At 38.7% G+C, this 22,487-nt stretch overlaps 1 protein-coding gene across 1 annotated transcript in view; it reads right to left on the bottom strand.

Annotated features, from left to right (window-relative positions):
- Positions 1–1,551: 1,551 nt before the first annotated feature.
- The window catches only part of LOC146613151 (netrin-G1-like), a 58,222-nt gene continuing 37,286 nt past the window's right edge, over positions 1,552–22,487 (bottom strand). Inside the window, exons 3-6 of the mRNA XM_085378228.1 lie at positions 13,169–13,341; positions 8,739–8,765; positions 7,507–7,551; positions 1,552–1,790 (exon numbers count right to left, since the gene is read on the bottom strand). Coding sequence (XP_085234354.1) covers positions 1,552–1,790; positions 7,507–7,551; positions 8,739–8,765; positions 13,169–13,341 — 484 coding nt within the window. The remainder of the gene's footprint in view (positions 1,791–7,506; positions 7,552–8,738; positions 8,766–13,168; positions 13,342–22,487) is intronic.

Genomic DNA, 22,487 nt, shown 5'->3' with positions numbered 1-22,487 from the left:
GTGGGATGCATCTTAATTTCTATTCATTGACCCTGCATGAATTAAAGCTCATTTCCTCAACGTGTAGCTTTGTGGTGGCTGCCACAGCAGGATGCAGGCTTTCAGTCGCACTAGCTCAGAAAAACGTCCCCTCTTCCCATTTGATTCAAGGATTAGATCTGATTACAGACTTGAGCTGAACAACCTCTGTGACAGCGAAGCAATCTCCTTTTCTTTGAATCTTCTTGTTAAATTTACATAAAATTGATGGGATTTTGTCTTGAGTTTCTTTTCATTCTCCCATGTTTCATGAGCACAACAAGAGCGTGTCACAACACAGTAAAATAACCAGCCATGGACAAAGAACCAGGGAGTTACGCGTTAACTGATATTATTATCAGCAACTGCTGTTGAGTTTAAAATCCTTTATAATGACATTCATCTATTGTCATTGGTTTGCACCTATCTAGAAACAATAAACCCGTAACTCTACATATGTTGTTTCTAATAATGTTACCATTGTTCAACAACAACACAAAGACATGTTTCGCTTTTTCGCTTTGGTGGAAGTGTATTGTGTAAGTGGGAATGTAAACATAGTTTTGACAGCAGTTCTCAAACCATGAAGAGAACCATGTGCCACACAAGCAAAGAAATAATACAACCAAAACTCCTTACGCACTCATAGTCCACATCTACTATATGACAGGTCGCCAGCAATAGAAAACAAGTAATACATCTTTTTTTTTTGCGTAGTCATGAAAATATCTGTTTTATACAAAATTAAATACAGTTACAGTATGTTACACCTTTTTTCCCCCCATACAGGTGAGTTCAAGCATGACTACAAAGCCTCTTAAAAAAAAAAAAAAAATACTAGATTGGTACTTTTAGGGAATTGAAAACGCATGTGCAGCTTTTGGCAAAACAACAGACGCCCTTCCGCAAAGTAAAATCACCAGGGTCACCAAAGCACATGAAGGAGAAAGTGAGGGAAAAGAGGAAAGGAGAGAAGATGGTAGCAAGTAAGGAAGGAGGCAGTGAGGCAACATGATTTTAGTCCCGTCCACACTATTATATATATATATATATATATATATATATATATATATATATATATATATATATATATATATATATATATATATACTTTTTTTTTTTTTAAACTTCAGATGATACTTAGAAATCATGTGTCTAGTTTTATACAGTTTGCTCTCAGGATGTGGGTATCTTTATCTGAGTGGAGTATCCAGTCTGCCTTTATTGAAGTATAAGCCAATGACAAGATCACAAAGCAAAGGCTCCAACCGTTTCCTCTGGGAAGTTATAAGACAGCAGTGATTTCACCAGACCTTTCATAAATCCTTCTATCATTCAGTATAACACATCAGTGCACAGCCATTTGCGCTAATAACACTGCCATCCACCACTGTGGCCTTGGATATACAAAAAAGAGTTGCTTATATTGTCTGCTCAGCACATTGTCCACACATTCTTTGTTCTTCATGTCCTTAAGGTTGAGTGTTCATTCTCAGCATTTCATGTTTTGGTTGAGGATTTGGTTCAGGTCCCTCAGCAAAGGGAAACGAATAATAGCGGGAACACTACAAGGGTAAGAGTGTGGTGGCGGCCTGTGGGGCGATGATGGAGCGAGGCCTGTCCAGACAATTGGTCATCGCAGTCTCCTGGACCCTGGCAGCGAGTTCTCTCGCACAGGATGCCCGTGAAGCCGGGGGAGCAATGGCAGCGTTGATGGTGGTGGCACGTGCCGCCGTTCTGACAGCGCAGCATCGCGTTGTCACACACCCGAGCTGCACAGACAAAGCAGAAAGGGCAGGGGAGACAGGAAAGCGTGATTAATAGATCACTCAGTGATAGGGTGGCAGAGAACATCAACAGGCAGGTTCACGGGGCACAAGCTGCCTCTTCCTGTCCTGTCTGTACTGCTCTGTGTCCTTAGAGCACAGCTGACACATTAGAGAGGGTAAAGCCAAGGACTTCAGAAAGTGTGCAAAAAAAGGAAGAGGACACCGACAGCAAGGGTACATATTAAAAGAATATAATGCTGCCAACAGCCTCTGAAAATACTTAACAAAGGAACACAGACATTGTATGGATTCATGGATATTTTTAGTAGCGCCAAAGGGACTTTATAGCAAATAATTCTGGCAAAACAAAAGAGCAAGCAAACCATGGCTCTGATGAGGTGAATTTAATTATTTGAGAATCAAAGGATGCCAGAGTATTGTGAAACAGCCCCTCTGTGCTGAGGTGAAGAGAACAGAAAGAGGAGAAGACACGGGATGGATACCTGGCTCCATCACATCACCACAACCTTTCATATGCAAATGAGCATTTCCAGGTATTTCACCAGTAGCTGTTATTTTCTTCTCTGTAGTTAACCTTACAGCAAGCAATACAACATTGTCAGAAGAAGGATGTAATATCAGTGGCTGGAGTTTTACCGGTTAACAAACATTTCTTTGTTTTGATGTAGACTGATTAGGACTACATAAGTTAATATCCACATTTCCAGACAAAAACTCACAACTCAATTATCCCAGGAAGCCTCTCTGCTTGCAGAGGTGAAATCCTGGAAGAGGTAATATTTGCCAAGAGATTTCAGTGTAATTGGATATCTCTCCTTGCATAAATAGTAATCACATTTTTGGTTTTCAGTAATGTGGCTCATGCATCAGAATAAACTCAACAAATAATCATTGCTCATGCCAAAACCGATTAAGAAGGCATTGGTATTGCATTTAACTTAATAATATTCCCACCCACTGCACATAGACACCACTGCTGTTATGCACTTTAAATGGAAATTCCAGCTGTGGACACAGGGTTTTATCTTTAATATAGGATTTTCAATAACTTTGCGATGAAGTGTTGGAAATGATGCTTCTGGTAGATCTGCTTTTCCTGACATGTCTACATCTTCTTTGAACAGTCTCCAGACTTGTTTTGTGTTAGCCTTGTTATGTTTAATGGCCTTTCTGTGCTTTTATTTAAAGCGTCAATAACAGTGGCACTAAACAAGCAAATATGGTAGTCAAACCCTTTATTTTAATAGTAAGTTTGTTACTGTATGCAAAAGTTTTTTTCTTTGTGTAGCTGTTTAAAAGAATGAGTCTGGAAAGGAGAGTTCTAAAAAAGACCCAAATGCAGAAGGGCGGGTAAGGCAAACAAAGGTGAAATTTAATGAAATTTACTAGAGATGAATAACAAAAAGATGCTGGAGGGTTAAGACGTGTAATATCAACAAGCCAATAAAATAAAAAGCAAAGAAACAACCCACCCCACCAAATAAAACAGTAAGAGAAAGAAATAAGCAAGTGAAAATGGGCAGGAAACACAAAATAACTCACACATGCACTAACAGCTGACTAAAAAACATAACAAGTAAAACTAACAGGGTTGGGAAAAGCAATCAAACTGACTGAAATAGAGACAAGGACAGGGCAAGACAAAGCATGACACATAAGCTAAGTAACACATGAGACAGGAATATAATTTACATGTAGATATATGTAAATGCAATAAACAAACTAAACTAATTAATAATAAAATGGGCCTATGGCAAATCCAGTCTCTGTACACGGCTTGAATGTTGTGGGACTTTCAGATTACAACCATTTCATAACTAAATAGGTTGCCAATCAAATGTCAATGCATTAATCGTGTCTTTCTGTTGTGTGAAACTGACTGACTGGACCACCACGTGGGAACAATGTTGTAGTTGTTGCTCTCAAAGAAGGGACAAATATGACTGGGGAGATATTTTAACCAGGTGTGGTGGGAATGGACTCATGAATTATGGGTCCAGAGTGGGCGCAAACATTAATGGCCCTCTCGCAATTCCCCAATCAGTGATTTCTAGTCAGTTAAAAAAATAAAAATTCTAACAGCTAATGCAAACACCTGCTCAGTGTGTTTTGGAAAACACTTCAAGTCTCAGTAGTTTAGTCAACACATTAACATTGTTGCCTGTGGCCGAAGGATAATCTGTGTATCCTCCAGCAGACCCTCAGGACCATTACCTCTCTAAAAGCATCTGTAAAACCAATTAGTTTGCTTATGCAGAGGCTTAAGACTGTTCTGTCTTTGTTGTGCTGTCGTGACAAAAGATGCTTTACGCTATAAATTAATTATTATTTTTTTGTTATCTAAAGTGAAATGAAAACTTTCTCAGTTGGTTGTATTATAGTAACAAAGGACAGCAAACCAAGCATGGTAGAATACAACATCCACAAAGTAAACTACCTGGATGCAATACATTTCACATAACCGTGTACAGAGTGGACAACAGAAGAAGAACAGATTGGCTTACATCCACCCCAGCCCTCAACCCAGAGTGCTCCCTAGGTTTAAAATTGGGGTGTGGAACGTTTGTTAAATTACTTACTTTTTTTTTTTAAAGAATAAATCGTATTTATTTTCTCAGCTCTTCTGCTATCGCTGAAGTGACTAATACTTTTATCATGAAGTCTTCGTATATACCCAATATTTTTTAAACTATTGGACAAACAGAGTAAATCTATTACTCAGTTCTCCCCTGTGGTGATAATAGTTGTCAAGTTATATCAAGAAATATTCTATAAAGACAACAAATGCACCCAGTCTCTCCAGGCCTGCAATCTGAAGCAGCAAGATCATATAATCTAAAATAATTCCTGACATGAATATTTATTCAAGACCTGCTATTAGATGTGGTTTACTAACACTAGGTATCACACCATCTTCCATGAGAGAAAAGTGTCTTTTGAATCGGAAGATGTGAATGAGAAATTCATTATTATGGGTAGTTTAAATTTCCTGAGCTAGATTGTTATGTAGTTTACTTTTTTAAGTGACACATTAAATAAGTGCACTGGCAGTGAAAGTTAAACTGTCCTCCTGCTTCAAACCCATCCAGTGGCACATATGCATCTCTTAGTCAATAGGCAATGGAGCGGATGCTGGCAGCACAGTAATAATGTGGGAAATTTGGCAGAGCTGGTCCTCCTTCTATCTTCAATTTACATAGATGAGCCTTTCCCATGTAAGAATAATGGAATCTGAAAGGACACCGTGGGACACTGTAGGGAGCGTCCCTGTAGAGATTCCTCACTGTATGCCACACCAGCTCTTAGCTTAAAATTTGTAGTCTTCAGTCTGGCTCGGAGGAATTAATGAAAACATTAAAGGGCTATTTTTCAGCCTTTGTAAAGCACCCTCCAGAAGACATTAAAAATCCCCCCCCCCTTTTTTAATGCAGTGGGTCTACAAATTTACCCTGTGTGACATCATTCACTCTTGGGCTTGTGCAAGTGAAGACACAGCAATTCCAGTCGTACCCAAGGACCGGCGTACTCTGCGGGAGACATATGTGCACCTCACACCTCTGTCACATGTGTGACATTTTAGCAATATAACTGTTATGACAGAGCCACTCTGGGGTTTAGCACCAAAAGCAACAGCACAGAAGTGACAGGAAGGACAAACACCTGAATTATGTTTCCCATTGTTGTTTGTGGAATTGCAATTGTGACACAATTTAAAGCAATTGCATTGTGCTACAACTGGATTAGACTATTGTGGATACATTGAGTCTATTGTGGTTGTGACACTTTGGACTTATTCATCCTTCTTTTCTGTTTTTTAAAAGGAGATTGTAGTCTGTTTGTCCAAAAGCACACTCAGACAGTTCTTTTATCCTCTCATCTCTGTGAACTCTTGATGTCCTCACATACTCCGCAGCTGAAGTGTCTGAGATACCGAAAATCACAGCACGATAAGTTAAAAGGCACAAATCGATAAGCTGGATCACACTGTAGCTAGTGTCACTCTTTTAATGAAAGATCTAGATATGTCATGTAGTGGAGGTGTATTCTATTGAACATCCAATCTTGTTACATACATCTGTCTGTACCAGCCAATCGGGTTTATTACATGAATGAGGTTTGCTCATGATGACTGAAAGTGAGTCATAAAGTTTAAGATCCAATTTTTTAAAAAGACTACCCTGCAGAAACAAAATGCCCCTGTATTTAATTAAAGTTTAAAATATATTCATTCACAGTTATGCATTTAATATTTTTTAAAATGTCTCTATAACTATGGATTCGTACAGGTAATTGACTTTACCTGGAGACAGTTGTCAGATACAGGATCTTATTATCTGCCTGGAGACAGAATACTGTTGTTTCAATTACACTCAGTCAATATCTTTTGCCATGATGTCAGTGAAAGCTGAAACTTTCATTCAGCCATATCCCCAGTTATCGTATTAGCATGAAGGCTTCATCATTAGTCAGTAACTCAGCGCTCTGAAGTTCAATATAAACTGTCAGTTGTACAGTAGCACTTGAAGGTGGTTTTTAGTATATGTGCTTAGTTACTTCTGGGCCGACAGTATGATGAGGACAAGGCTATCACTTTTATGTTGATATGCTATACTTCAATGCAGCTAACATGCTACCAGTTTAGCTTAGCACACGGGAAACACGGGAGAAACCTCTGCTAATGTAGTTTGTTAGTTGATTTTTTTGTGTGTTTTGCTTTTTATTGGGTCTTCGCAAACAACAGAAGTGCGTATTAGGTCAACTATATACCCATTATTATAGTCCAGACTGGTTTGTTGTAAATGCTATTTACACTTAAGAGCAATTAAATCAGCGGGTGTTCAGGTTAAGGTTTTAGTTTTATATATCACAAATCAACAGAAAATTAACAGATAATTTTCTAAATAATTACTCAAAACATTGTCTGCTTCAAACTACTGGTGGAGTAACATAATCCATTTAAAGATGTCACGTTTGATTTAGAAAATTCTTGATGGAGTTGTTGTTTAATGGCCAGTTTCATTTAATTATTTTTTGACGGCAGAAAGATTAGATTATTGTTTAATCTCATACACAGTTTTACAAATCCAGAAAAAGAAAAAAAAGAGGGAACCCCCCTCCCCATCTTAATTGTGGAAATCCTCAAAGTCTTCTTTTAATTTTTTTCTCTCCTGGTTGTGAGAGCAGTGGTGCAGATGTGACTTAACACACACTACACAGAAAATCTGGGTTTGAGGATTATCTGGAGATAGCTGGAGATCAATCTACATAAACCCCCCCTGGAGCCTATTCTCTCCTTCCTTCTCCTTCTCCTCTTTTTTCTCCCTGTTTTTTCTTCTTCTTCATTTTTTTCCTTTCAGAACGTGGCAGAAAGGGTGCACCCCTAGAGAACATACTGGGTAATTAAAAAAAGGGCATGATCAAAGGGGTTAGAAGGCTGTGGACTCGGTGATCATGAGGCATGTGGTCCATTCCCTGCAGTGTTCTCACAACAAAAGGTCTGCCTTGTAAGGACCAGCGTGTGTTTGTTTGCATGCAGGATGAAAGCATTGGGGCTTTGGGAAGACAACCTACTGCACACAAGAATTTGCATATTCTACATTACACTTTTGTTTTTTTCCAAACGGTCAATCAATAACCAGTCGATAATTTTTTATCTATGGGTAATGTCATGCTGAAGTTACAAAGCCAATAAGCCTACCTTGATTACGATTTGCAACACCAAGAGATGAAGCATTTGCCCGATCTGTGTAAAAATGGGAAAGGTTATGTATTACACTGGCTGTCAAATAAGTCATGCTGTTATTTAGTTAAAGCACAGGGACAGCATGCATAGTTGCTGGTTTTTACAATAATGACCTTTATCAGGCCAAAGATATGTCCAATTTTCCAGAAGATTCCTGCCATACATTTGGAGTAGTAAATGGCTTAATGTAGAATAGTGTGCATGCAGCTTAAATGAATTTTCCACAGTACAAAGATAGCAATGTGTATGCATGGTAGCTGCTTTTGTTATCCAGTATGTGGAGACACCTTCAGGCATCAACATGCAGAGGGAAGCATGGCTGGAACCACACCTTCATTTAAAAAAAAAAAAGGTTTTCCTTTCTTTAGGGCAAATATCTGTCTGTGCGCTTAGAACAAATATTCTAGTTTGGAAAGGAAAAATCATTCTGATACACTGGCCAGACACTCGGGACTTCCACCATATTTTATAAACTCGCCAGTACCAAGATGTATCAATTGTTACCATTATTTTGCAAGTTTTCACATAATAGCTACCAAATATACATAATATTTCTAACCACCAATCCAATTTATGCATAGCTTAAAGTAATGAATATGGCAAATCTTAAGATCTGAATTTGTTTTAAACCTCAAAGATTATTCAGACTGGCTTATGGTATAATTAAAACCCAGAAATTTGATAGCTTAATTTAAAGAAGTGTAACTGATTTAGTGCCATATGGGAATTAATGCACATTGTTTTTTATTTAATATGGCAAAACAATCATTTCAAACTATGAAAACCGGCAGCATGAAATATGAAAAACTGCTGGAATGTGGAAAAGGTTTGAAATAAATTAGAGGAATGTTAAAAGGTTAAATTTTTATTAGTAGGATAAACTCTAAAGTTTTCAAACACTCTTACTTTTATGTCAGTGATCATTATTAGAACTACACTGGAGAAACTCAACCTCACGCCATGCATCGTTTCACCCCCTCAATAGACGTGGGTATTAGGATTCAATTCTACATGAGTGCCCTGGTAGGATGGATTTTTTTCCCCACTGTGGAAAACATGCTGATCAATGGTAATGGCAACGTACAGCACAATTTCTCACACAACATCATCAGTCAAACAAGAGTTAGCCATGACTGAGGGAGGAAAATATTAGTCAGCATGCCAATAAAAAAGCCTGATCAACTTACGCACTGGTCCGTGATTACTGGGAATACCTGCGGAAAGAGCAAGGAAATAATGTATCATTAACGCATTGACTCATTTCTTTTTACTCGTGAGAGAAAATATTGTTGATGGTGCTGTTTACTTTGAAAAAACAAAAAACAAAACACCAGCACTTATCACATTGATCTCCAGTGCATTCGCTGATTAGCAGCAGCTACTGTATTGCTCTAAAGAGAACCTGACCACTCCGCCTTCTTCTGATGATAATAACAGGCCTGCTGGCAACAAAATGTCAACCGAATCAAAACTCTATTGAAAAAGTCTTGTCATCAGCAGTTTCATTCATGTTTTCAATAAACAGAGTTTTTCTCTCTCATCTGCTTTTGGCTTATGTTCACCGTTTTTCAATATCATCTTTGAATGAATGAATCAACACATCAAATGGCCTGTATTTATATAGCGCTTTACTAGTCCCTAAGGACCCCAAAGCGCTTTACATATCCAGTCATCCACCCATTCACGCACACATTCACACACTGGTGATGGCAAGCTACATTGTAGCCACAGCCACCCTGGGGCGCACTGACAGAGGCGAGGCTGCCGGACACTGGCGCCACCGGGCCCTCTGACCACCACCAGTAGGCAACGGGTGAAGTGTCTTGCCCAAGGACACAACGACTGAGACTGTCCAAGCCGGGGCTCGAACCGGCAACCTTCCGATTACAAGGCCAACTCCCAACTCTTGAGCCACGATCATCTACAAAATGCTAGTTGCTGTAATCGTCTTTCATTGTCAGGTTCGTGGAACTTCCTAATATGTAGAAAAGAGAGATAAAAGCTCATTAAACACACTGGGGAAGAAGAACAACAAAAAATTACCTTCAACTGTCTTAAAACAAAACACACATTTGCAAACAATGACAACCTGACAATCCATGTGTGTTTCGATCTGGCTGTGGATTCACCATCTTTGTGTGATATTTATCACCAAGCAAATGTGACTCCAGGATTAGTGCAATTTTGGATGCCTTTCACAAGCTTTATCACTTTGCGTCACGTGATTATGTTTCACTGGGGGTTTTAATATTGTTTGCAGCCTATTCATCACTAAATTACCTGTTACAACAACTGTTGAAAAAAACGGAAAATCAGAGATTCTGAGCTCCAATTTGCAAAAAGCACATTTAGGCTGCAATTTCTCACTCATAGCTTTATGTGAGAAATGGAGGGCAAACAATATTGCCCTTTGAAGCCAAAGCACATTCTACAGTCTGATCAAACTCTCAGACCCAACCTGCCTTAACCTCTGAACCTGCTTTGGAACACAAGATGAGTTGACGCTCTTTGCAAAGTGAACTGTCAACATAATTCTTGAAGTGATTCCTCTTCTGCTCTGAAGGCAACTTACAGACAACACCCCTTTTCCCCCACCACCACCACCTACACACACACACACACACACACACACACACACACACACACACACACACACACACACACACACACACACACACAGAGCTATTTACTTCAGAAAATCATGGATTTGAATCACTCTCAGTCTTTCTGCTGCTGACAGCTATGGCCCCTAGCAACTCAGTGCACCATTTTGGGCTAAAATTTATTAGATGAAGGGTCACGTATGTCCATATATCTGCATGTACAGTGGTTTTGAATATGTAATAGACCCTGCCCTGTTCCTAGCGGTGAGATAAATGACTTCCGAGATTAAAGAGGAAGACTTGATGACAGATGAAAGCTATTAAATCGTAATTACATTTCGCATGTTCCACATATTTGTGGTAATATAAGGGCTGTATGTTTAATATCCTCATGGGAAAAATGAGCTTCACATAATAGGTAAAGGCATATTATTGGACCCAAGCTTAGAAATAAGAATCATTCAAGACTAAAGTGTGTTCGTTCAACACCTGGGGGACCAATATTGTTACGTCACTACCATGTGCAACATTATTGCATTTTATGCCACTTCCAAACAACTGCTAATATTGCTTTTGATATGGGTAGACCTTGGTTTCATCAGTTCAGTGCAGATGCGGCCAAGTGTTGGATTTTTTAATAACACCCTGTCAATCTGGCAGTGAGCACCACATTGCCAGGAGATTCATAACACAGAGGAGGTGTAGGGGTAAATCCAGCAATATCTCCTTAGAGTTCACAAATGTTCCCACAAACAGACTCCCACACACAATCGAGTGTGGTGCGTGAGCGTGTATGTCATGCGTGTGCGTGCACACAGCTTAGCGTGCATACATGCAAACAGGAGACTGATAAAAAAATTCTAATGAACGAATAATCATCCAATCCATCAATGAGAAATTTCCCTTAGAAGAGCAAGAAAACTAGTGTTACTGCACAAATTTACCAACACAGCGGATCGATAGCAATACCATATCTCTGTACAAATCTAATCATAACACGATGTCTGAGAATTCAAGTGAGACAATCAAACTGAACATCTGAAGAACTTGCTGTCAATCCCAGCAGACGGCTGCTATGAGAGTGTTTCTGACTGGAGGCTGAATCAGAGCGAATGGGGGACCAGAGGGCTAGATCTTCCACCATCTGGCCTTGCCTGGCCGTCTACCACCATATCCCTGCGTGGCTGTATTAGATTTATTGAAGCAATGAGCCCCCTGCCTCAGGCATGGGATTTGATAAATGTGACTCAACTCCAGTCCAAGATTATAATGGGGATAATGCAAAAGAGCACCTTCTGCCTCAGAGATACCAAATTCACACTTGTCATGGAGTTGAGGTAGCAATAATAAATTCAATGTTAAAGTGTTACTACTGTAGGAGGACTATTGACACTTATTTAATTGTGAATACTAAATGAATGAAATACAGAAAATAGGTTACCAGTGATGCAAAGACCCTAAGACTAACAGGTTACATTGAATTTGAGTCAGTGATCCCATTGCGTTCGCATCCCAGGGCACAAAATACTTCTATTCCGTCAGATGCAGAGATATGGACAAGGTGTCCTTTGGTGTCAGTGCCTTGACTTGCTGGCTGCAGTAATATTAGACACAGAGAGATTAAAGTTCTCTGTTAAAGCTCGCTATAGTACGCCTTACGTTTGTCAGACAGGAGAAAGCTGTCTGTGACCTGCTCAGGAGCTTTCCCCTTCCCAACATTAACCCTTCACACTGAAAAATGGAGACTTACTCAGTATGTTTAAATGTGACACCGATGAATCCTTTACATACACATACATCCATATGTCACATGTTTGGACTGAGTGGCCCATCTGGTTATTGTCTGACAAAACATGAATGTGAACAGGGTTTTTTTCCCCCTATATTTTTCTATATTTTTTCTATACTGGCTTTGCTAACTACTTGGAAATACTTTAAAATTATTTATAAGTAGCAATTTAATACAATATCAAAATAAGAAAATTATAGGATCTAAAAAAAAATCATTAGCGAGAACAAATACTAGTGCATCTAGTATTATCAAGAGCTTGATGCTGATTTAATTTCCCAGCAGTACCAAACATCTACCCACACCACCAAAGCTACTACCAAATGGTTTGCTGACCTTCAGATTACTGTGCTTGACTAACCAGCCAACTTGCCAGACTTGAACCAGGTATTGTCAAGACAGATAAGAAACAAATGACCCAGAAATACAGATGAGCCAAAGACCGCTTCTAAAGCAACCTGGCCTTCATTAACACCCCAGCAGTGCCAAAAGCTGATCTGCTCCAAACCACACCACACTTTACCAAGTAATTCTTGGTAATCTACCGAATGTTTAAATAGACATACATTTGGAAAGCTGTACATCATTTATTCTAATAAATTGAGACAATTGAGTTTTGATTGTTTTTTTGTGAAAACACAAAAAATCTTATATTATTTGACTTTACATGAAATGAATATTGAATAAATGAAAGCTCACCCTTTTTATTTATGAAATTTTTTTTCATATTTTAATGTTTTTGTGTTTATAATTAATATGTTGTAATTTCTCTTGACAAATGATTTGAGTAAACTATGTTGAAAGGCTGTGCACTCTTGGAATACCCAGCTATTCACCAGTCAGCTTGTCACAATGTAAACATGGGTCTTTTAACGAGTTTCACCTCAAATGTCAAAAATACAAGTTATACTACTGATCATTGTCAAATATGATGTGACATGCAAGTCCTCAGTATGCAGTTTGTTAAATCTACAATGCATTAGAAAACATAGTCAAAAAATTAGGCTACAAACAGCATCTGGCAAAAATGCAGTGCAGTGGCAAAGAGCTGAAATCATAAAGAGGCAGAATAAGCTCTCAAAGAGAATGAAAAAAGATGTTTCATTGTGGCTCCCTTTATTGGTAACAAGCAGCAAGAGTGGAAACAATGTGCTGCCAGCCACTTGCAAATTAGCTGCATGGCCAGTGCTTGTCCACATAGCATTACAAGCGCTTCCGTACTTACATATATTTGCAGTTCCTTTGGGTATAGGGAGGTAGGACCCCACACTCCAGGCTCTTCCATGGTAGTGCTTCTTACAGCGGCTGCAGTCTGGCCCTGTGGTGTTGTGTTCACACTCACAGCCCAGCTTCCCCTTGTCAAACACACAGCTGTTGGCATGCAGGTTACACTTGCACCTGAGACACAAGAATAACAACAAAAGACAGAGACATGAATAGGCATCATTCTGCATCCATTGAATCAATACTTTCTGGAGGGAATATGCATACCCTGCCCTCGGTATGTTTTTTTGCAGCTTTCAAAGTTTTTGACAGTGGTAAATTAAAATCCTGGTGGGTTATCTGACTTGGATCGTTCCTCCACAAAGCTTCATTATGCTCTCCTTTAAAAAAAACAAGGCCTCATTTGTTACTGCCCCTGCGGAGAGAACGGCAATGCGAATAAGGTCACTTTTGCCACTCTTGCTCTAAATGAAAGGCACTCTGTAAGATTCGCTAATTGAGCACAAAGCAGGGATCTGATAGAGAGATGATACAATAAAGAGAAGCTGGGCAGCCAGAGAATACTCCTTTTTTCTTTCTCTTCAAAGTTATTTGGCAAGGGAGCTTCCAGGCAGGAAACCCTACCAGTTGGCAAAGCTGGTTTATTAGACCGAACTGTGGCAGAGCTGACAGATTCTCCTGACAGGAGAAGAGAAAAGGGCGGATGGCTTTCAGGCGCTCCAAATCCACCTCCCTTCTGACCACATGGAAGAAGCATGCGCCTATGCTTGCTGAAAAAGAACAAGCTGTTTGCAATTTGAGTCTCCTCTGAGTGTTTCTAAACAACCTGAATGAGCAGACAGTAAACTACGTACACTTAGAATATAACCTTTTTTCCATTTGTGTTAACTCCAAGGAAAGAGCTCTACCCGAGGCAGAACAAGCTGTTTTTGTCGCCAAATGAGATAATACAGTTTCATATAGTAAGTGTTCCAAATATAATTCCCTTTATTTGATTTCAGTCCCATGAGGGTAAAAGGTTACAGCTAGTGACCTCAGATCTTGTAAGGAGGAGGGCACTGATACAGAAACAGCTGGGATGCAGGCCATTGAGTGAATCTGACACGGGAGACCTCCCCAGAGGTTTGGTCAGCTCATGGTTTCACATCATGCCTATGTTTGTTTTTACAATGTGCTTCCGAGGGAAGATTTCTCTCATTTGAGAGTCAGGATCTGGGTATCTGTTTCCTATAATCACCGCTGAACATGAGACAAAGAAATAGCAGCAGCAATCTGAAATACATCTGTTCTAATTGACTTTCTGGCCTTACTGTGACATCTCACTTTAATGATAGATAACTGCGGGAAACAAAGGAAACTAGACCCCGTCTGGTATTGCTGTTAAACAGAATTAGAGAGTCAGTGAATAAGCTTTAAAGGAGCGGTTCTCAAACTATTTCTGCCATGGCCTACTTCAATCAATACCAACAAAAGAAGCTCAAAAGTGTACTTTACATAAAATAATAGTAGAATTTAGATAAAAACAGGACATTAAATAACCATCAGCACAATAATATCAGAACTATTTTAAAACTAGGATTTAGACTTTCCTTTTTTACTTACAGTATGTACAATGACAATTGGATAAACTGACCCTGAATCCAACCCTAGTTATGCTACATTACTTGGGCTACTGGGGCTTTCCATGATGCGTGAGTGTTTCTCCTTCTCTCATACTTTTTCACTCATGCTGCGTTTATACACAACTTTAGTAGTTTTTATTCATCTCTGGTTCTCACATGTCTTTGTCCTGTCTCCCTCCCCTCTCCCCCAAACCATCGTGACTTGTGTGACATCGTGACATTGATGTCGTCACATCCTTGTGACTGCTTCTGCTGGAGGATTCTTCCTGTTAAAGGGGAGTTTTGCCTTTCCACTGCCTCCAAAGTGCTTGCTCAAAGGGGATCATCTTTGTATTATTGCAGGGGCTTTACCTTACAATATATAAAGTGCCTCGAGGTGACTGACTGTTGTGATTTGGCTGTGTATAGATAAAACCGAATTGAATAGAAAAAGTCTCTATCTATCTATCTATCTATCTATCTATCTATCTATCTATCTATCTATCTATCTATCTATCTATCTATCTATCTATCTATCTATCTATCTATCTATCTATCTATCTATCTATCTGTCTGTCTGTGTCTAAATGCACGCACACAAATCATCTTTCCTCATTAGCAACCATTATAAATTGCGATGAATATTGGACGACAATCACAGCAATGAAATACTAGTGCCTCTTACCACGCATTCCCTATAGTCCTTAACTTTTTAATCAATTAAAGTCCCCGCTTCATAAAATTAATGACTGGGTGTAGCTCTTCTGCCATGCAGACAGCATCAGCTCCCTGAAGTCAAGAGCGATGAGATTTGACCTTCCACTTAATTAAAAACCAGCAAAATCTGGATCATCAGGCCCAACCGGTGCAGCTAGCAGGCTGATAGAGTAGAGGATGTGGACTCGGGGGAGCTTGGGGATGTGACGCTTTTGCCACTGGCAATGTCATATTGAAATCAGAGAATTTTATTTTTTAATAAATGGTTTTGGCCACAAGAGGAAAGCAGTCCCCTGTAATTCCAACCTATTGAGCTCAAAACACTATAAAAACACATTTTATAATTGCTGGTTCAGTACTGATATAGGCGTGTTTTGTCTGCAGTGAGGGGATTATTAAACAATTACAACATGAGCATCTCAATAAATACAAATGACACAAACAGGTAACTAGCACTAAAATATTAAAATCTTCCCATCAGTCAATTATGCAACAAAGTAACAATGAACTCTATTTCAAATGCCAAAACAGCTGACTGCTGCTGTGCAAAGAAAGAAAATTTTTTAAAATGTGGTAATTTAAAAGGAGCAACACTGCAGATTTAACAGGGTGGAATAGATGTTTCATCCTACTACTGCTGTCAACAAAACAAAACAAAATAAAGCAAAGGGAGTCTTTAATCTTGACATTAAAAAAGAAGACATTATAATACTGCTAATTTTTGCTACATGTGGAAAATAAAGAGACATACGGATCTTGATTCCAACTAAATTTGCTGCCTGCTCATGCAATTAGCAAATTATTAAGCAAGATGGATTTTTGGTTTATTTTCTGTTGATACTCTCGAGTAGACAGCAGAAGTGCCTTTTCTTCTCCTCTGGCTGCTGCCTAACCTTGGCTTCTCCTAGCTGCTTGGCACTGTGTTGACAGGCTCACTATGTCTAACACAGCTTTTCTTCCCTGTGACAGCTTCTAGCATCACTGATTCAAGACAAGAGAGAAGTACAGAACTTAAGTTAAATAGAGAGCCTGAACTGGCAGGTTAGAGAAACTTTCTTTTTGTTTTTATTATAGTTTTTCTTTCTTTTTTCATTTCCCTTTATTACATTTTTGTTGCTAACCGTCAAATTGGATTTTCCAAACGGAAAAAACCCCCCATTAATTTATCTACTAGAGTGTAGTTTTACTTCAGACAAATACCTGTAATTACTGCTGTTTTCTACAGTTATATAAACGTATTATTGTGAAGCAGCACTGACTAATAAACCACTGTAATAAACTATTTTGATAAAAATTATATTTTTATTACAATTTCATTTAAGAAAACATTTCAAACATTTTAATAACAAGAAATCTTAGTTGAGAAAAGAGGCATCACACTAGGTACCTACTAATTTGTGCTTATTAACATGAATAATAAAAATGTAATTCCACCCCCAAAATTGACTTCTTGGACAGTCTGTTAGGAACGTTACCTTAAAGAATCATATTAGATAATTCCCTTTAAAATGCAATACAATCATGGTCAAGTGATTGAATTCCTTGAGTTAGTTCCTTAAATTATTGTCACTTTCGATCTAAGACTAGATATCCACTTAAAGAGGTCAAGGTGACCACAGTTGGCTTGTGGAGCCAGCCTCAAGTGGGCACTCGAGGAACATAATGTTTTGCTTCTGCACTGGTCTGAATCTGAAAAAATATATACTTCTTTTTTCCTTTTGACAAGCTATATAAGCTAAAGGACCGGTATGAATGATATAATTGATGGGTGACAAATTCAATTTAGCTGTCATGGTTTCAAGGTCTCATTGGTTACTGCGGGCTCTCTAAGTGCATCTTGATCTAGCTCTTTTTATATTCACTTTATAAAAAAAATCTTTCAGGTTTGTGTGAAAGGCAAAGTTGATGTGTTATTGAACAAATAAAAGTAAGAAGTGACAAAGTGCAATGGAAACAGACTTAAAAAAATCATTTTGTGAGATTACATTTTCTGCATTAGTTTAACGGCACTTTCAAGATACAGTTAAGATGAAAGAGAAACCTGTCTGCAATTTATGTTTTCTGAAGCACTTTATTAGGACAGAATCAATATTATTAGTAACATATATACTTTTCCTACAAATTTTCCATGTTGAAAAGGTCTGCTGGTGCACTGAGTCTGGCCTTTACCTTTTATAATTTCCAGGATAGCGCTGCTAACTTTAGCCTGAACATAGGTCCAGTCAATCAAGTGTGCTGGTGTGCAGGAACATGTGTGCAGACCACTGACATTAAAGAAGATGTTGGTTATATATAAACTTGTTCCAGTAATATTTTACTGTTAGCAGATTAATAAATCACCAAATCCATGTCTACCAAAAAGCTACATAAAGCTTAAATGCTACAAACTCTCTGTTTCTAACTTATTTCACATCTTACTTTTTTATCTTAGGTCCATCCATCCATCGATCCGTCTTAGTTATTTATCTAATGAGTCTATCACGGCTGTCACAGGGCAAGAGACAGGATATACCCTCCACAGATCCCATTCCATCACAGTGCTAACACAGAGGGACAGACCATTTACAGTCCCATTCACACCTATAGCCAATTTTGAATCACTAATTAACTTAATAGCAGGACTGTAGGAGGAAGCTGGAAGCCCTTTTTTTTCTTTTACCACTTCAATTAATTTGTTGCTGCTATAAATATTATTTCATGTTAATGTGTTAATGTGCGATGTGCCTTGTTGTAGCTGGTTCAACTTGGATTCTTGAAATGATATAATTTACTGTGGTTGCATGCAAACTAACACTTCTACATAGTTAGGATATAAACTGCTAGAGCGTTGTCCACTGCTATGAAAACAGGCAAAAATAAGAACACCTCCATATAACTTACACTTAAAAAATACAACAGATTAATACTATTAAATTATTATTATTATTATTCATTATTATTCCTATTTTGTCAAAGAGCATCACTGCAAGAAAATTGTCTAAAAAAGCTGAAAATGTTTATGTTGGTACTACTGTCAGATTTTTTTTTTCTAAAATGGACACACAGTATCTTAGAATGGATAGCCTTTCTCCCTTTTTCATTCGAGATTTAACCCATGGCCGACACTTTGACTGATAAGACTGAGCAAACCAGTCTCCCTCAGCTCCATATCTCACCTGTTTCCTCACACAAGTCACCCATGGTCAGAGTCCGTAATGTGCCTCCATGCTGTATAAATACATACTGAGGTTTCCTGACACTTTTTCTCTACAAGACACTGTACTGAGCCTCACATATCCTGACCAGTGATAGCTTTGACAGATATGGAGAGATCAAGGCTGTTGAGGGAAACTTTGGCCTTGGTGAGAGTTTTAGAATGTCAATGTGTTGCTGGGAAAGACAGAAAAAAGGCCACCACCTAACAGAGAGATGGTGGCTGTTTGAATGAACACTGTAGTGCAAGTACGCTACAGGGCTCCAAAATAAGAAAATCAGAAGTCCTTGTTTTATTTTAAAAAGAATTATTTCCCCTGAAACAATATCTAACCTCTTTATCCCCAAAGGGGTTTCTGAGCTTCGTGCTCGAAAATGAAATGCCCAAAATTATTTGATTATTTCTCTGCAATTACAAACTCTGTGCTTACAATCTTGGTATCAAAATAAAGCTAACACTTGTGAAATTTCATCAGAGGTGTAAAGATTGCAGCAGATATTACTGAGTAAAAGTTACTGAGACTGGAACACAGAAAAAGGAAGTAGATTTTAACCTCGCCTAATTTCTTTTATTTATTTTTCAGCATATAACCATTTTAAAAATATGCTTCAGTTCACATTTCATTCCAGAAATTCAGTAATCAACATATAAACATCATCTGTGCAAAGATTTATTTTGATTTGTTTCTACAGTGAAATAGTGAAAAATTTACAACACTATCAATACATGAATAAATGTCAATTTTTGGTACACATTGGACACTAGGCCAGTTGAATTTTTTAGGTATTAAAGAGCAGAAATTAATTAATTTTATTAACAAGCCTAAAAATGCTTTTTTTACAAATATATTTTTCTAGGAATTAACCACACATTTACATGGCCTTTTCTGCCGTGCGCATGGAGCATTTAATTGGCCACTGGCCCTTTAAAATTTGAGGGGCTGTAACTTTGGTTTCTTTTGGTCAATTTGCATGATTGACACCTCTTTTTATTCGTTTGAGCCAATAGGAGCACAATAACGATGTCACGGTCATGTTACTTCAACCAATCAGAAGTTGCAAGGCCAAATCCCGTGGGCCCAAATTTACTGCATGTGGCGTCTGTCCAGTCACGTGTCTGTAGGTGGGTCTAAAATGGAGGTTGTTGACGGAAACGGCTCTGATGCAGCTAGTTAGGCATGGTAACTGCTGATAATCACGTGGCTACCGGCTACGACAAAAATAACAGAAATCAGGACGGTAAGCCAATTTCTGTCTTAGCATTTGCGCAGTGTGTGTTTTTGTGGTCTTCTTTTGCGACGCATTCAGTGAATTTTGGTCAGAGCGTGGTGAAACTTGGTGTTTGGGGTCAGTAATAGCTCTGGAAGATAACCAGCCTGTCTTTAGCCAGTTACATGAAGTTTGGAGAATTTCTTGTTTGGTGTTGTTTGTTTTGCGGATTTGTGTAACTGCTCGTTTAATCGTGGCTTGTTTTCGTTGTGTTTGGTGGTTGTAGAAACGATTTATAAGCGATTTTAGCTGAGATTCAGAGGTTTCTGTGGATACCACACATGTTGGGACTTATATTTCTCAACCCGTGTTATAACCGATTAAACGTGATCTCCTCCTTTTTCCCCCGGTACCAGGGGCGTGGGGCTTAAGTGGCTAAGACAATATTTACATTTCTGGAATAACCTTAAAACCAGTTATTGGGGAAATATATATCAGTGAGTGTCAAGGTTTAATGATATTACAAGTGGCCATGAAGTCATAATGGGTATGAATACTATGGTAATCTTTTTGAAGTTTTGTTTTTCCTGGGTGTAATAATTGCATTCAAACAGCAATTGGGTGCACAAGTTTGAATTGATTTATTATTTGATTTATTATGTATGGATTTATTATTGAAAAAAATGTGTGTGTGTGTGTGTGTGTGTGTGTGTGTGTGTGTGTGTGTGTGTGTATACTTGGTTAATAAATTGCAACTTGACCAGGTGCGTGTAGCCATTAACAGGTGTGTGGCATAATTCCGATATTTGACCATCATTCTTGGCAAAGTAGAGTTCATTTAAATTGGTTGGTTTCCTGGCACAGACCAGGTTTTCCAAAACATAGGTTTGAGTTTGGGGCCTTTCCAGAAACTTAAAGTTAGCCTGCTTAATCCATTCCAGAACCAGGTTTAATTTGTGTTTGGGATCAACGTCATGTTAAAATACAAAATTTTGGCCCTAGTTACCAGCTAGCTGTTGATTTGAGGAGAAATTGAAGAATTTGGAGGTAGTCCTCTTCATTGTTCTGCAATGTATAAATATCACAGACAGCAAAAAAGTCCCAGACATGACGCTGCCACCACCATGCTTGACAGTTGGTACAGTGTTCTTAAGCTTGAAGGCCTCACCTTTACCTTTCATAAATTGGCATAACATCAAAATGCAATGAAAAGAAAACAAGTCTTTCTACAGCATGAACAGAACAAATCCAGCTAACACAGTGAGCTTGCCAGGGTTTCTTTACATTGAATTCCTTCACATTTCAGATGGCATTGAAGTTTTTCACAAAAAGGCTGGTGAGTCACAGAGTCACCTCATTACAGCAGCCTGTGTCACTGTGAAATTGAAGAGTCCGATTAGGCTTGTTTTTGTCGCTCTACGCTGTGGCCAGTTTTGTCATTCTTCGCGGTGTTATGCAATACATATCAAGCAAATTGTTTGTGTTCCCCATTGAAATATAGAGTAGCACCGCCAAGGCTCCACAAAACGCTGGAGAAATATTAGGAGTGGATCACAAGTTAATTCCCCCTGCTCCAATTTTCTGCTGAAGCGAAATGAAATTTGAATTTGCATGGCTTGGGCCACTGCCCCTGAAAGCCTGTGATTTGTTTACATGACAGGGCCTATTATTGAGGTTGTGCTTTGATGTAGGAATACAGTATGGTAATGTCTATCCCCCTAATCCCACCTCACTCCTCATGGTGGAGAGCTGTATCATTCGTGATGTGATCTAAGCAGCTGAGACAAGGAGGAAGTAGTGAAGGAACCAGAAAGGGAAAGCTATATTAATATGAAAATCAGAGTTTGGCTGCATGCTCTACAGTATATCTGACAGCATAGGCCCTTGCATGGGCACGCAGTCACCTAGTGCATTATGATGAGTGAAAGCATTAATACAATATTTTCAGGAAAATAGTTTTAGCACTTTAATAGGAAGAGGAGAGAAAACAATTTGCCACTGCATTCGTTAAGAGTGGAAACACCCACATAAACCTTTATATGCCCATATAGCATTAGCACTCAAGAAGCCAAAGCAACCTTGTCTGTTTCACTTCTGGTATAGCCTTATCGTACAATATCATACAATAAATGTAGCAAGAGAAAATTTGTGATGATTTTACTGGAAAAATGACTGATGCCTCTCCGGAGACTGCTTATGTTGATTTACTTTCTCTATCTACCATATATTATTTACAAAGAAAACCTAGGCCTTAATGAGCACTAATTAAACACTGGAGACTAGGAGATGACTGGCAGAAAACATCGCAGCATGTGACAGACATCTGGTGGAAGATAAGTGAGCAGGCGTTGGCAGAGCTGGGAAGAACCTTACATTGGAAGCAGAGTAATGCTGGGGTCGTGTGAACCTGCACTTGAACCTGACTTTCAAACTCTGTCAATCAAGCTGGCTACAGCTGTCATGGTTCACAGGGCATGGGCTTAGAGGATTGGGAGTGTGTGTATGTGTGTGTACTGTATGTAAAAGACTGGATAAGAGCCAGTAAGTCGGTGTGCTTGTTTTGTGTGCAAGCATGTTTGCAGTTTGTGCTGGCTTCTGTGG

The sequence above is a fragment of the Diplotaxodon limnothrissa genome, linkage group LG18 (genome assembly GCF_057381915.1).
Source record: "Diplotaxodon limnothrissa isolate DT_005_m linkage group LG18, D_limnothrissa_male_GT1.1, whole genome shotgun sequence".
Classification (NCBI taxonomy): Eukaryota; Metazoa; Chordata; class Actinopteri; order Cichliformes; family Cichlidae; genus Diplotaxodon; species Diplotaxodon limnothrissa.
This window is presented reverse-complemented; position numbering and strand designations above follow the sequence as displayed.